Source organism: Nipponia nippon, unplaced genomic scaffold (genome assembly GCF_047370975.1).
Source record: "Nipponia nippon isolate SJK-2023a ecotype South Korea unplaced genomic scaffold, ASM4737097v1 scaffold_3, whole genome shotgun sequence".
Lineage (NCBI taxonomy): Eukaryota > Metazoa > Chordata > Aves > Pelecaniformes > Threskiornithidae > Nipponia > Nipponia nippon.
The window spans coordinates 65,757,302-65,773,747 of NW_028262347.1; the positions used below are offsets into that span (position 1 = coordinate 65,757,302).

At 36.1% G+C, this 16,446-nt stretch overlaps 1 protein-coding gene across 2 annotated transcripts in view; it reads left to right on the forward strand.

Moving 5' to 3' along the window:
• Nucleotides 1-10,238, forward strand: part of MTPN (myotrophin) — a 45,429-nt gene extending 35,191 nt beyond the window's left edge. For both annotated transcript variants that reach the window (XM_087767179.1, XM_087767178.1), the window contains exon 4: nucleotides 6,316-10,238. In XM_087767179.1, coding sequence (XP_087623305.1) covers nucleotides 6,316-6,402 — 87 coding nt within the window. In that variant the 3' untranslated portion in view covers nucleotides 6,403-10,238. The remainder of the gene's footprint in view (nucleotides 1-6,315) is intronic.
• Nucleotides 10,239-16,446: the final 6,208 nt, after the last annotated feature.

A 16,446-nucleotide genomic window follows, 5' to 3' on the forward strand; every position in this document is an offset into this window, starting at 1 on the left:
CCTGCAAGTGTTTAAAGTGTGATCTTCTGTGAAAGGCAGGTAATCCCATAACATTTGGTTTGACCTTGGAAAGTACATTCATCAAAAATGGTGACTTAAGTACTGTGAAGAATCCATTTGATAAAATTTCCCGGTGTGTTTTACAGGAACTATTTGAAATGTGATTTTAATATTCATTAGTGGTTACAAATGAGTAGTCCAGCAGGTTCAAGTAGTAACACTGTTTTTACTCTTTGGTAAAACCTTTGTACAGTATTGAAGTTGTTGACAATGGTTTAAGTTTAGTCTTTTGCATTTTTTTTCCAAGCTTTGTTGTATTGTAATGGTTGCACGGACTTAACCCCCAATATTTTGGTTTTATTTGTTTGTTTTTCTATTCATGAAGCATAGCTAAAAACATTTTGTTGAATTATGGGTTTATGATTAAAGTACTTTGAACTGTAGCTTCACACATTGCCATCATTCATGTTGGTATTCAAGTTCAGACATTTCTTCCAGTATGAAAAAACAGATATAACCAACATACAGTTACTTTGCATAAATAAAACAACTTGCATTGTTTAAAACAAAATGAAATAGTCATATGACTTTGCTCTCATAATTACAGTGCATACATAGGGTTACTGATAAGTACCTAACATGACTTAAGGGTAGATACATTATACTCTTCCAAAGGTAGTTTCTTAAAAGGGCTGTTATTACACACTTTTTTCTGAACCATCTCTGATGGTTCAGGCCTGCCCAATATCAACTCAAACAAAACATTGATAATGTGATAAATTAAACTTAAAGACCAAAACCAAAGTTTTTGTTGGCATGTTTAAAATATTCAAATAGTGTCACTCCTTCCAAACCCATAGGGATCAAAGCTCCAATGTTGTCCTGCAAAATATTCTGAAATACTCTATGATCCTATGAAATTGCCTATACGTTATAAAACTGTAAAACATACTTGAGTGGGGAAAAAAAATTAAAATATGAGCTTTTATACTTGAAACTTTTCTGTATATTAGGAAAGACTTTACCCGCCATTTCAGCACAAGATTTTAATGTTTAGATTGACAAACAGCTGCTGCATGTATGCTAGATCAGCCTCCAAAAAACTTAATTAACCTACTATTACCAGTAGGTAATAATACAGCATCACATTAATCCGCAAAAATTGAAAGATCCCAAGTACTGAGATACACAATGGGTCAAGATGCTTTTTACTGCCCTCAACAAGGGATGAGTGATTTTACTGAAGTAGAATGAATTCAATCTTAAGGTGTTACAACTACCAGAAGTAGCATAAACCCTCTAGGTCAGAGCTGAGACATGCTTTTCTAATAAACACTTTTTTGGTTCAGGCTAGAGATCAGAATACTTTATCCTTAAAACATATCTTCTGAAGAATTAATTTTACATATTCCTACAAAACTGCCCTTTTTTTATAGTACTTCCTTTATAAACTATCAAGCCTTACTTATACAGTATATAGTCTAGAAATACTTTTGGGAAATCTTAGTATATCTTTCAAGTTTATGAAAATGTGTGGAATATCATACCATAGACATCCTGAAGAATAGAGCTATGGAGGTTTGCAGAGTGATGCCTGAAACTGCTGTATCAGCATCTGAGCTTCAGGTGAAAATGTCGTTTTGCTCTGACTTACTGTAATACATGAAAGTAACTAGCTTTAGTCTAAAGAGCACTTCCCGCTTAAAGTTCAAAGGTAGGGCTTGTTGTCTTATTGCTACATTAACAGTAGTTAATTCTTTTTGTTAATCTTAAAATATTTTTCCAGGAATTTGAGGCATATTAAAATAGCCTATGTAATTTTAAAAAGTGAAGTGGTTTGCAGCATGTTGTGACTTCAGAGTGAAGCAGAAATGTCATATCTTATGTTCATTTTTTCACTTCTGCCTTTTCAGTATTGTTAAAAATGTTAAATGACATAATAATATTGGAAGATAGTCTACTATTAGGGAGGAAATGAATGTTTAGTACCTTTTCACAAAGTCAGAATGGAATTGTCTTCCAAAATACCAGGTTTTTATTTTGCTTATGTTATGTACCAGCCTTCTATAAAACAAAATAACAGATAAAGTAATGAGTACTAAGAACTGGACTGCAGCAACATCAGTCACTGTATTTCAGTTTGCGTTTAGTTTTTTCAGGGATAGCGGATTTAAGGGATACGTGTTTGAAAAGCAGAAAGACATATATGTATATAAAAAATTCAAATTGTTCCATGTTTTGCTTTAAGAATCTTATTTGATTTTGTGATGTAAGAAGTTTTTTTTTTTTCTAATGTTGTATAGGAGAAACCAATATCATGCTACAGTAGACAATTAAACTGTTTTGAATGCTTCCAATGGAGGATGAGCTTTGTTGCAGAAGATGTAACAAATCTCATCCATTTGTCCATCTTTCAGAATAGTTCTGCTTTTTGTAAACTATCTAATGCAATTTGATCTCTGCTTTCTACTAAAAGTGTGTTATAAGAAATACCCTATTGAGTTAGGCAATTTAGCACCTTTTTTTTTTTAATCCTCTGACAGTGGCAAAAGGGGTGCCATTTGGGAAGAGCTGTGAGTTTGACCACTTATTCCCCTCATTCATAGCTGTTCTTTGGGGATTTTAGAGGTACGCACATCTGTCCCCTTTAAGGTGCGTTTATAGATTTGTTGTCCATGAATTCATCCATATCCTTTTTGAACAAGCTGACGTCTCCCTCCATAACTTCATCTGGCAACTCGTTCTGGAATTTTGCTGCTTGCTGTGTAAACCAGTCGTCTACCAGCTTCATTAACCCCAGTTCCAGTTTCACAGGGTTTGGTGACAGCTCTGCATTGCCTTTATCTGCTGCCTTCATGTTTTTTGGTGTTTTGTTTTTTTCCTGAACTGCGACTGTACTCTAGTAGCTATTGTGCTGCCTTCAGAGCATGTTTAACATTTGTGCTTTGCGCAGTGGCTTAAGAGGTCAAATGTTCTTGTTTGTAATTACCCTGCCAAAGAAAGAGAGTTTATATATAATTTTTGTGTGTGTGTATTTGTGATGGTTTAACCCAGCAGACAGCTAAACACCACACAGCTGTTCACTCACTCCCCCCGCCCCCCCGTGCGAGGGGGGAGAGAATCAGAAAAAAGGTAAAACTTGTGGGTTGAGATAAAGACAATTTAATAGCACAGAAAAGGAAGGGAAAATAATGATAATGATAAAAGAATACACAAAACAAGTGATACACAGTGCAATTGCTCACTACCTGCTGACCAATGCCCACCCAGTTCCTGAGCAGTGGCCCTGCTCACCCCCGCCCCCAGCCAACCTCCACAGATTTTTGTTCAGAATGATGTCATATGGTGTGGAATATCCCTTTGGCCAGTTTGAGTCAGCTGTCCTGGTTGTGTCCCCTCCCAGCCTCTTGTGTACCTCCAGCCTCCTCGCTGGCAGGGCAGTATGAGAAGCTGAAAAGTCCTTGACTTAGTGTAAGCACTGCTCAGCAACACCTAAAACATCAATGTTTTATCAACGTTATTCTCAGCACAAATCCAAAACACAGTGCTATGCCAGCTACTAGGGAGAAAATTAACTCTATCCCAGCTGAAACCAGGGCAGTATTTTAAGAAAAGAACATAACACCAACATCAAATATTAACAGTTTTTACTTTGGGGAAGTAGAGAATACTGTAGAATCATTTTACTTTTATGCACTTTTCATTAAACTTGCTTCCAGGCAGCGTTACACTTCTGAAAATTAAAGTCTCTTGACCTGAACTTCATTATTTCCGTTATCGTTCTGTTGAATGCAGGCAGGAATCTTTTTGCCTAGCTAAGGGGCCATTTTCCTAATTTATTAACACTGAGTTTATTAAATGGTGTCCTCCTTAGGTAGTCATGACCCTCTTATCCTACATTCAGTGAAGCTCGTTTAGAAACTCGGGTCTTGCGAGTCTAACTTTTCTGAAGTACGAATATGCATGAGGGTGGAAAGCAGTCCAATGTCTAAACTAAAAATTCTCTTTATACTTTAAAGTTACTTCAATTAACAGTTACATCTTTTATACTCTAAATGCTGATACATCAGTGGAGATTTTTATAAGTTAAAGTTCTTTAAACTATGATTGAAGATGAATACTGATAGGTCAGTTACTGCATAGTTCCATTTTTTCTTCAAGCCTAAGTTCCTTCAGGTTTTCTGAGCTTAACATCAAAGAACAGCTTTGAAGCCCTTTTGATTTCCACATGGACTCTAAACTGAGAGTGCTATCTAAGCAGTAAAAATGATCAACACCTGCGAGAGAAGCCTTTCTTCTCCCAAGACAACTAAGATAATAACTGTCAAATACCTGTTAAATCTCTCAGGTGTTTTTAGGGGAAAAAAAAATGTTTCACAAGCAATGGGTTTCAGTGGTTTCAGCCTAAATGTGTGTGTGCAATGACCAGCTAATCATTTCTTGGGAACTGACCAATTCACCTCACCTTCATACCAACAGAACAGTAATATACTGCAGCATACTGTTTGGGCCAAGGATATTACACAGTGGCAGGAGAGAGGTAAATGTTATGATTACTCCTGTCACTGGAGTGAATTTATTGCATATGCACAAAATGTATGCTGTGTTCTGCTACCTGAAAGGTACTAGAGAAAGTGAGCTGTCTGGAAGGAATTATTGCTATTGTAAGTATCACCCTCTGAAATCTTTACTGGAGTTCTCAAGACAATTTTAGTTTCCCTGGCTCTTTCCCTGATAGCAGAAGCCTGTCTCCCTGCCCCACAGCTGACTGCCACCAAACAAAACAGTCTGTTCAGCCCATGTCTTGCACTGAGGGTCTCTAGGGATGGCAAGGAAGATGAATGGCTGCAGCAGGATCAGTTTGGCCAGTGGACCACAGGATGAACACTGTTGCTTTAGAAGCCACTGTAAAGCCATCTTTTTAGAATGGCAGATTGAATATTTACAAGTAAAAAGAGTAGAGCTTTCAAAGATGGAAATATTCTATGTTATGAAAAGTAGCAATGGCAGCAAATCATAGTAATGTCAGATCCAGTTTATTAGGTTGTTAGAAACTGTTACAATGGGAAGTTTAGTGAGCTGAGAGTTGCCTTGGGAGTACACATGGTATTATGTCTGGAAGTTTAGTGGGGTTTTATGTGTATAATCTTTTATCAGTAAAGAAGCTCTTGAAATTCTACGTCTGTTATGTTCTTAGAGGACTATTTGGTGTCCTTTACTACTAATCTGTACACTTCCTTCCTTGTAATTGAGAAGAGATTTGTACTTATTCAATGTAGAGTTTATACGTAAAACTAAAGACAAACCTCTGCAGTACATGGTCTTGCCACCCACGGTGTTTTTCCTGGCACATGGTTGAGCAAATACACAGGTATTACACATGAGATTTGCATATCTCCTCAAGAGGAGGTGTTCTGGATTCTAACTTACTTTCAGGAAAAATCTCTCTTGATGTCTGTAGTCAGTCCTGTGTTCTCTAATAACTTGTATCCCTTTAACTACCCTATTTAAAATTTAGTCTGTTTTTTCACTTTTTTGTATATGACTACACAGTGCTCAAACATGACTAGTTAATCACTCTTTGCTTCTCTTTTTTGCTCTCCTTCCATAATTCTGGCACCAAGGCTGTGTTTCTGCTTACTGTTCCGCAGTTTGTCTAGTTGGTGCATTTCTGTTATCTTCTATCCTCCTGTTGCCTTCCTATTCTGTTTTGTTGCCTTTTAGGTGTAGGCATAGCTTATTCAAAACAAAGACTTGGAATGATTTGGGCTTTTTTTCTATGTAGCAATAGGGATTTTTTCAAAATGGGAGAGAGAAGCTCAGTCCTAGATGGATGTAGTCTTTTATGATATAGAAAGAAAATAGCATGATTTGTTAGTAAGTAAGCTTTTCCAGAGGTTACCTGTTTAATTTAGCATGTGAAAAAGCTTGCTGCACCATAGATTTCATAGATGCATGTAATGCTTAATTCCTGCATTCATATGAATAGTTGCTGGAAAGAGTCAAACAAAAAAAATCCTTCTGTTTCTATCCAAGATTAATTGATAATTTGTTAATCTTGTAACTTCCTCTGTGACAAAGGTTATGTGACTTTTTTTTTCTAGTTAGGTCTAAAGTAAATTTTGAAATTTAGATTAGCCAAGTGCTGAATAGTTTTGTACATGAATCTTGCCTGTTTGAATTCTAAATGAAAATAATGCACTGCACTGAAAAGCTGTATGTAATCAATATAATTATCCAAGGTAAGTAACTCTTGTGACACACTTAATACAGCCTGGCTTTATGAATTGACAATCCTTCTCAATGTCTTCACAGGGTGCTGATAAGACTGTGAAAGGCCCAGATGGACTAACTGCCTTTGAAGCCACTGACAACCAGGCAATCAAAACTCTTCTTCAGTGACGGATGGACTGATATCTTAAATGTCTCTCCTGTGGCCTCACACTGCTGCCTGTCTGTCACTCTTTGCATCTTCCAGCTTCTTCAGCTAAATACTTTGGGGGGAGGGAAATTCTTTATGAAATCAGACTAGTTAGGGGCTTGTATTGAAGATAATCTGTTTGGAGAGGGTTGGAAACTGTTACAAACAGTGTCCCTCTAGGACTTCTTTTCAGTGCACAATCTCTTCCCATTTCTAGTGAAAATGGAAGAAGGAAGACAGACCATGATCTTGAATTTTTGGCTTGTAAACCTCCTAGGTTAGTACTAAGATTTTTGTGGAAAGATTCCTTTAGATGGAAGTACCATGCTATGTACCTGAAACTAATTGTGAAGGAGACAATAGTCCCATGCTATTAGTGTCTGCCATAATCTGAAGTGTAGTTATGTAGGTGGTTGGGGTTGCTTTTCTCTCTTCTCTCTCAGTGGGTAGCTTTCTTCTTCTTCTGCCTAAAGCTTATGTTGCAGTTTTGAGGACTTTTGATACTAGTTATTGGAGCTGTTCTTTATATTGACTAATTGGATGTCACACTAATGTTTTTCTGACTCTTGAGTAAACCAGGAAAGATCAGTTGAGGCATGGTGGTGTTACACTCCAGAATATCTGCCAAGGTACTTTTGGATGCATGAATTTGAGGTTTTTCTTTCCCATGTTTGTCCTAGTCCAGGACAGACGTTTTAAGCAACTGTCTTTGAAAGAGTTCAGAACGTCACTGTAGTTATTTGCATAAGGATTGTAAGATGAAATTTCTTTACTCACCATGTCCGCATAAAATTTATACACACGTGCGAAAGCTACAGGCTGTTTGGTATGCAAGGATAATCAAGTCAAATGTGGAAAATGAACAGTAATTATTTAGGCATTCCTATCAGGTGAATATTGTTGCTAAACTTTTCTGGTAAACTTTTAAAATACATGTAAGCTTTCTAAGTTCAGGTGTTAGGAACAGGAAGACATACAAGTAGAAGTCTTAATTTGCTCTAAGTACTGGAGGGAAAAAAACAACTTTTAATTGTTCATATCTTTGAATCAGTGTTTCATTGTTGGCTGAATGAACCTCTTAAATTTCATTAAGCCATGGGGCTTGTTTTGAAAGTTCCCAGTGCAACCATACCACATTAACCATCAACTTTTAGATAAGATTTACCACACCAGTATGCATGACAGTACTATGACAGCCTTGATAATTCGTGGGAAGGTATTTAATGATGTTGTAGGGATTACCATCACATCTTATGGTCCTCAGGAATGTCTGAGCTTCTGGCTTTCATCTTGAAAATTTTCATTAGACTGCTGATTCACCCAAAACTGAGTAACAGGTTTTGTAACAGAAAAGTGTGTACAACAAACTATACATCTTCCTCTTTTTTGGAATACAGATCTCAAACTTTCTGATAACATACACAATACAGAAAATAAATGTATATAATGTCTCATGCTGAATTCTTAAACAAAAGCAACAATATTATTTTGATATCACTGTTGAAATTGAGAGGATATGTAGAAGTAGGCTGATGACTACCACTCATATTTAATAGAGACTTAGTTTTACTTGAATCATGTTGCATATTATGATTGAATGTCTCGGCTATAAAAAGCCTTGCATTTAAACTGTAAAAGGAGAGCAGAGACTGATTTACATGTACACATCCGATAAGAAAAGCAATGGAGAAAACAATCAACTCTGGCCATAAACTGTACAGTGCAATTACTCTTTGCTTGTTGGAGATGGGTGGCAAGGAAGAGCAGAAAGGTTGGAAATCGGTGATAAATCAATTGGTGAGCTGCTGATAAAAGAATAAGCATGTTTGGTGAACAGTGCTTTTAATGACTATTTAAAAAGAACTCTTTAATCGTATCTCTGATCAGTGCTGGATTGTCATGTCATTGTAATAGCGTGAACACAGACTATAGGTTTAACACTTTATTCAGCTATGAAAGTAACCATCTTTGGCATAAATTTGCCTCCATGTTATGCTATTAAATACTTAGCTATTAAAATACTAGTCTAGAAAACTGCAATCTGTTTTTATGTGGAAAACTTGAATAATCAAGTTTTTTGTGTTGATCAGTGTCAAGTTGTCTGGCCATAGTATTTTTGAGTTTTTTTTCCTCTGTATTCTTTCCTGCCCTTCCCTTCAACTCATTTAATTGAGCATTATCATAGTAAAGGAACATCATCTTTGTACTAACTCTTCTGGTAATTCACTGAGGCAATTTTGCCTCCCTTTTTCTACAATTATGTGGACACCTTATTTTTTCTTACTTCACTTGAGAAAAAAAAAATGCAAACAAACTTCAGTGAGACAAGTGTTAATTTGGCTATAATATATACCCAGGCTGCCTTTCGAGATAGTTAAAAGATGGCATTTAATGTTTGGCTCATAAAGGATAAATACTTTTTTGCTTTTTGCACTACATAAGAGGTGATTGGTCATTTTGCCCAGAATTAAAAAAAAAAAGTAATAATAAAAGCTTATGCTTTTGAAATTGTCTAGAAACTGGGTTTGTTCATTTGTTTCCTTCTTGTTAGCTATATTATGGGAAAAATAACAGGTAGCTGCCTGTACCTTTGAGTAGGTCCTAACTAGATGAAAATACCAAACTGTAAATTATTTTACATTCTATAAACAGAATTTAAATACTTTGTCAGACTGGAATCACATATACTTGGATATCTACTCTGTTCTTAAACCTTTTCCTTTGAAACTTGTGCTGAATAAGTTATAACCTTAAGAATATTTTAGCTTTTGTACCCTCTGCTCCTTTTTCTTAAGGGGGAGCAAATGAGAAAAGTAGTACAATAGTTAAATGGAACTTTATCCTTGAACATAACATTGAATTATTTGTAGAACAGGCTGGAAAGAATGGAGTGTCCTAGGTCAAGCAATTGCAGTGTTGCATGCAAAATTTCAAAATGAACTTGTCTTAATTATATTTTGTAAATGGATAAACAATCATCTTTCTACGCAGTGACGGAAGAAAATTAGTGCTCTGTGCATTTTGATATTTGACTTCCTCTTTTCACCATTGTTAACTGTTTTGACACAGTTGGGTTCATCATTATCATGGTTCATAGACATCAGAATGCTAAATGATACTGTATTTTTAAGTTTGTGTTGCAAGAATGAATGGAATAAACTTGAATTGTGCGATATAAGAATGTGGAGTTTTATTTCCCTTTCTGCTCCTGTGCTTTATTAATCTCTGGCTACAGCTTTTTATTTGCCTGGAAGGCACCTAAGCTCCAGCTCACATATAGTGATTAAAATCTTCAGATACTTACAAGACTTAAATTTGGAATGGAAGCTGCTTTGAGAACTAAATATATTGTTGTTTTTGTTTTTTAATTACATCCATTTAAAATAGGTTTTGATTAATTCTCTGGTCTTGTGGTCTGCATTTCCTGCTTAAATGATAATGCATAATGTTGAAGATCTCTTATTCATGTTAAATTCTAAGAGACAGTTTGTAGATAGAGGGATGTTCCTCCATTACCTGGGAAGACTGAAGCAATTTATTCTCTCCTCTACTTCATCAAAGAAACTGAAACAGTTATTTACAGAAAGCATAGCTGAAATATAAATAAAATGTGTATTCATTATTTTTGTTGCATATTAACAGTGACTTTGTCAGAACTTCCTATTATTACTTTGCTTGTCAGTAGAGATTTAGATCCAATTGCTTGAATTGTTTGATATGATTTATTTTAAAGTATACACTTTTAAAGAAAAAGTAGAGGAAGGTGTTGTATCAAAGTGGGAAAACTATAAATATGGAAAAAATATTTCAAAAGAAACTTAATTTGTCTGTTTCTCTGTGCTAAACTTTGAAAACCGGGACTTCTAATGCCGTGTGCACAACCTTTCAGTCAAATACTGGAAAAAAGAGGGACATGTTCATCATTAATACCAAAGCAGTTCAAACAGTGTGATGGCTAGTGGCAACTGATGTGTGCGCTTCAGTTCTTGTGTTCATCTTATTGGGTTTTTTTGTTTGTTCTTTAATGGACAGCTTTTCTGTAGGAGTAAATACTAACTAAGGTTGAGAACGCAGATTTTTCACTCTCATTCCTCAGTGCCTGGCTAACCAAATTCATCTATATATGTAAACACTTTTCCTAATATTTGTTTATAGCTGATCTTTTGGAACAAATGAATTTCTCAGCTCCCTTCCAAAAGGAAGCTGGCCCCAGAAAGCAATTTTTTCAGTCAGATCACTTGGTTGTTTCTCTGTTTTGAGAAAAGTATATTCTCAAAGCTCCCCTCAAAATATTTTTATTCTACTTATAATCTGAGATCTTGGAACAGCTTTCAACTAAGTTATGCCATAAACTTACTGGATGCATTGTTCGGAAAGCACTTCGTTTCATGTAGTGCCTTGAAATGCTTTAAAAGCGTATACTGTTTGCCTGACTCGGAAGTGAATGATCATTTTTCCTAGCAGCAGCATTCCTCTCTCCCTGCTGTAGCAGTCAAAACAATGTTTCTAATAATTTTAAACTAAGAACAGTTGCATTTAGATACCATTGCTTGCTATTGTGATCTAATGTTAATTTGGAGAGCCTCCTTTCAAATAGGAGAAGTCCTGGAATCTTTTGATTCTTCACTCTTCAAACTGAATTTGGAAAGTACCTGTGTGCACATCTCCATTCTCATGTGTCTTAAATGTCTCTGTTTTCAGGAATGCTGCAGGCTGCTACAGAATACAGGATTCTTTTGTACTTTTCAGTGAGTTCCTGTTTCCACAAATATACCTTCGTTTTGCAACATTTCAAAATTATGAATACAGCCCTTCTTTTTCATGCACTGAGGTTCGTCTCATGGCCATTGAAGTTGAGAGGCAGGACAGTGTGCCACAACCACAATAGACTGCCTGTCTCAATTCGTCTATCAAACTTACAGTTCCTTAAAGGAAAACTTTCTTTCAGTTGTCTCAAGCTGAGCATAAATTTGAAGGATCCAAAACTCAGTCTCAAAAATAATTTCTTGACCTACAATAAGCTTGTTTGGTATATACATAAAATTATTTACCTTTGAAACATTCCTTCATGTGTGTTTCTTATTTTCTTCTAACTGAAAGTAATTCCTCAGTACATTCAGAAGAAACTTCAGTTTGTTCACCAAAGCTTTTGTTTCCAAGTAAAAGAAACCATTTTCTAGTTTGCATCAATGTTTAACTATTTTGCCTCAAAACTGTTTGGACGTGGGAAGTTTTGAAAAGTATGTAGCTTTTAATGGAAATGAAGCTGTACTTCCTCTTTGTTTTTGGAATACACTTTAAGAAATTAAGAAATGTAGCCTTTTATTTAGAGTGGCAGCATATTGTGACAAAAATCCAACCACCCATTTCTTTTTTTTTCATTTCTTTTCAGTGGAAAACCAACAGATATGTTCCAAGTTGACACAAAATGTTTTGGTTTGGTTTTTTTTTTTCCCTCTCCTTCCCCCCCTTCCAAGTTATCAGTGCAGTCACCAAACCAGATCAGTTTTTGCGTGTCCACCTGTAATGATCCAGCTTGATTTCTGTTTAGAGTGGTGATATCCCCGGGAGACCTGCATGATGCCCTAGACTTGTGGAGTGTCTCCTAATCCACTACAGCGCAAGGCAGATGTAGAAGTTTAATTAGGACTAAGATAAAGACAGATAGCTGGATGGGGTTGTTATTACCTAATTCAGCTTCTGCAATGCAGAAGACTTCCCAGTATCTATCTCTTGGCATGCTGAGAGTGAGGATAGCTGCCGTTCTTAAAGACTGTTAAACAGTAATTTGTCATTATACTGGACAAGCTATGGCCATTGTAACATGGTAGCCTTCTAGAAAGAGCAAATAAATTCTAATGTTAGGTTCCAAAAGTCTTTCCCAAAGTTTGTTCTTGTTACTTGTATATATTTTATTTTGGGTTTTTGTTTTGTCTTGCGTGTGCTTTAGGAAGCTTCCTAAAACAAGAATGCTTTTTAGTTTTCTTTCATTGCCCCTTTGCATAATGCAAAGCTGTAACTTTACCTTTTACAACAGAAATGTATCTTTTACATTATTTTTAAAGGAAAAATCTAGCCAATGTTTGTTTGTGTGTTCTTATCTATTATATAAGAACAGTTGTGCTGAAGGATGCTTCCCAACTATACTTCTGACAAATTGCTATGAAAACTTAGTCCTACACCTGCTACCAATACCTACGTGTAGGCACACCCTGAACAGTAGGCATAAATAGAATATGGGAAGAAATGTTTGAGTTTTTGTTTGAGGCGTTGGATGAGATATCATTAGAACTGGGATCAATACGACAGCAACAGATTTGTGACTGTGCACAAACCTCTCTCTGTTTCACTTCTCGATAGGAAAACTTGATTTCTTTCCTTCTTTTTTTTTTTTATTTAGCCTGTAAGCTGATTGAAGGATTATGTCTCAGGACCTGACACACCTTAAAGGGGTTTTTTTTTGTGTGCTTTGCAGTCAGTGTCAATAACCTTTTCAAAAACACAGAGGAGCTTATTTAAAGAGAGATGAAACAGATGGGAAGCACACCAATTTCTAGTGTCAGAGGTTTAAAATGTAAGAACAAAACCCAAGCTTATAAATTAATGAAATTTCTGAAGATAGCTATAAATTAAATATTTACAAAGCCATATTAAACAATAACTTGAAAGAAAAAAGACCCAGCCTACAGCACTAAAGCTGCATAACCTGTATACTTAATAAGGAGGTGCTTCTAAGGCTGTGTTCTCGCTATAAACAGCTGGATATATATTGGCCATTCTCTTTGTTTAAAAAAAAAAAAAAAAAAGGCATGCACTTAGCAGATGGTTGCTTTGGGGAAAAGAGGATTCCCTTGTTCCCAATTTGCAAAGCTCAGAGGTTGGGTTTAAAGGTGTGGTTTTTTTATTGCCAGAGGTGAGATTTACAGAGATGTACAGAGGCTGAAATGTACTATAAATTAATGTCAAAATTTCCCTGAGTGGTTTCTAAAGATCACGTTCTGTCAACTGCATTTGCTGTCCACATGCCAGAGCTGACCTGTGACACATGCTCCCATTCTCTCATCTTTATCTGCCCTTCCTGAATGTACAGATTTCAAAAGCTGTACTTTGCCCCCATTGCAGCTTTCTCTTTTTAATAGGTGCCTAGAAAGTAGGCGGAGAACTTGTTTGTAGATGTTACTAGAAAATACTCCATCTATGCCTGGCTGTCATCTATAACAGGAAAGGAGGTATTAAAACCACAGGAGGAAAGACTGAGGAGAAATCAAGTAAATTAAAGATTTTTTTCAATCCTATCTCCTTGCTACTATAGGCTTGTTATCCACTTTAAATATTATGCTAGTATGTCCAATTTCTGGTTTTTTTTTTTATCAGCTGCAATATCTCCTTACTACTTTTCTTCACATCAGGTGCACACTGAGTAGTTGTAGGATTGGAATAATATGATTTACTTTCTCCTTGTTTTTTCCCAAAAGCTACTGGAAGACAAAGTGGTTGCAAAATACAGTAATATCAGTGATGCCACAGAGATCCTTGGTGCTACCCTGAAATAATGTGGATGTAACACAAGTGTTTTAATTTGCACATTGTTTGGGTTCTTGATGCCCTTTTGACTGCTTCTCTTATAATGCTGCAGGTTGGTAGGAAGAATGTAAGTGACTATTTTGTTTCAACCTTTGGAGCAAGATAATTTTCTTAAACCTGCAAGGTACTTAATTTACATACTGAACAGTTGATGGTTAATACATCATACTGCTGGCAGAAATAGAAGACATCATGTGTGTTGTGGTCCTACTGCTTTTTACAGTGTAGTTGGCCTTACGACTCCAATTTTCTTGTTAGTTGTGATACAGCATAATTCAAAATATACCTAGGCAAATGCACTCCTCCAAGGTTAGACATTTTAATAGCAGTATGACTCAGCAACAGACATCTTATTTTTAATTAACTAGACAAAACGGTAAAGATCAGGGTTTAAAAGACCAGCTGTAAGGTAGAAGGGTAAAAAGACAGACCTAGAAGCCAGAGAGGAGCTGGAGTAGGCTTTGCAGTATTTTAGTATTTTGCACCAACAAACAAGGCAGGCAAGTGAAGGATATGAAAATAAGATCCCATAGTGACTGAGTAGTTTTTCATAGACCATTTTCCATTTCGAGCTCATTTCTTCACAGTTACCATTGGAGACAAAACACTTTTCAATAACAATTATAAGCCGAGTTCAGACTCTTGGTGGGGGAAGCAATAATTGAGGTGATAAGGCAAAGAAAGGTATTACATTCAGGTTTTGTGTTCAACAAACCAGACTGTTTTCCCAAGCATTTGGTATTTTAATGAAAAAGATTCATGTGTGCATTTGTGAGATATAATCCATAATCCCAATGACTGAAACTTGTTGGCTTTTCTTATCGTTAATGTTTTGACTTACAATGTTCTGTAACACTTTTGTGTCTTCATGCTGAAGATGTTTATTGCTTTCCTGCTCTGAAATGGTAGATGCAACATGCTCTATGAATTTTTGTAATTATTTTTAAAATTTTTTTCAGAAAAGCTTAGGTGGCTGTTGCCCCTCAGCCATTTGGACTGAGAAATGCTGCTTTATTGAATTGGAGTTTTGCTATGAAGCAGAGGCCCGTATTAATGCAGAGCTGCCTGCTGTGCGCACAAGCATTTTCACTGCAGAGAGCAGCTGCGACACATTGTGGACTTCCAAATGCATTTTCCCACCGGTGGCTGTGAAAACCCATCAATGATTTCATGGCCATCTACGCAGAAAACTGTCACCGTTTAAAAAAAGGTTTCAACCAGATCGTTCTTCTTTTCATGTAGTGACAACTTACCAGAGTGAGCAAAAGATGATTTGAAAGAGGTAACATCAGCTTGACCTGTCTAGTGTAAACCTTTACTGAAAAAAGTGTGGTCTATTGGATCCTCTCCCAAGGAAATGTTCAAACCACTGCCATGTAGTAGCTATATGCAAGTAACCGATTGGTCATGTTGTCTCATCCATTTACTGAGGATTCAGAATATTTGTTCAAATGTTCTGTATTCTGCTGTTAAAAAGCTGATGGCTGAAACCAGCAGCCTAAAGCTGCCTTTGTCATTCTTGACAGCAGTCGTATTAAGAAAAGCAATGATACTTGCTGTGGATGCATGACTGAGAGGGTAGGAAGTTTCTTTTTAAGTTTTATTTAGTGTAAGAGCAGCAATGATAAAGGCTAATACCTAGTAAGGGAGTTGACCTATTAAGGTATTTGACTAAATAAAATTATAAAGCCTGTCTTATAGAGGTTTTGAAATTACACTAAATTTTTTTTTTTACAGGTTAATAGTGAGAAACATTGTCACTTTTTAATGTTATCAGCAATTAAGGTTTTTTCAGGCTTTGTGTTGTCATAATGAGAAATTCAGTCAGCTTTTTCCTTGCATTCACAAATTCATCTACCCGTAATGGCAGATGAATTGATTCTCTCAGTTCTCTGTTTTAAAGCTGAGATGTATGCCTTGTATGCTCTTTGATTAGAATAGAATAATCCCTTTTAGCCTGGGGAAACATTCTGTATATGTAAATAGGTAGAGTAACATCTAGCATAGAAGTTGACTTTTTTTTTTTTTTTAGTTACTTTGCTTTCATTTGAGAAAGAGAGAGGGTAATTTATCTTACTCATGGACCATTGATCACCAGGTAATAAGAGGTAGGAATTTCCCTGATCCCTGGACTTTGATACAATTTTGTGATTAAAAATTGATACCTTCATCAGTATGTCTTTGGCAGGGTTAGTACAACAAGAACTGATAAAATTTTTCTGCCAGTTGAATTCTACATAAATGTATCACATCAGGCATCTTTGTTATCACAACTGACACCTAATGTATAAGAATTTCTTCTTGAGAATTGAAGAATTCAGGGCAACTTATTCCAAACACTTTCTCTGTCGTGAGGAGTTAAATGAATGTACGGCACCTGATAAGCAGGTATGGAAATAGCCATGGGAATCTTCCACTTGCTTTGTAAAGGCCTGACTAGA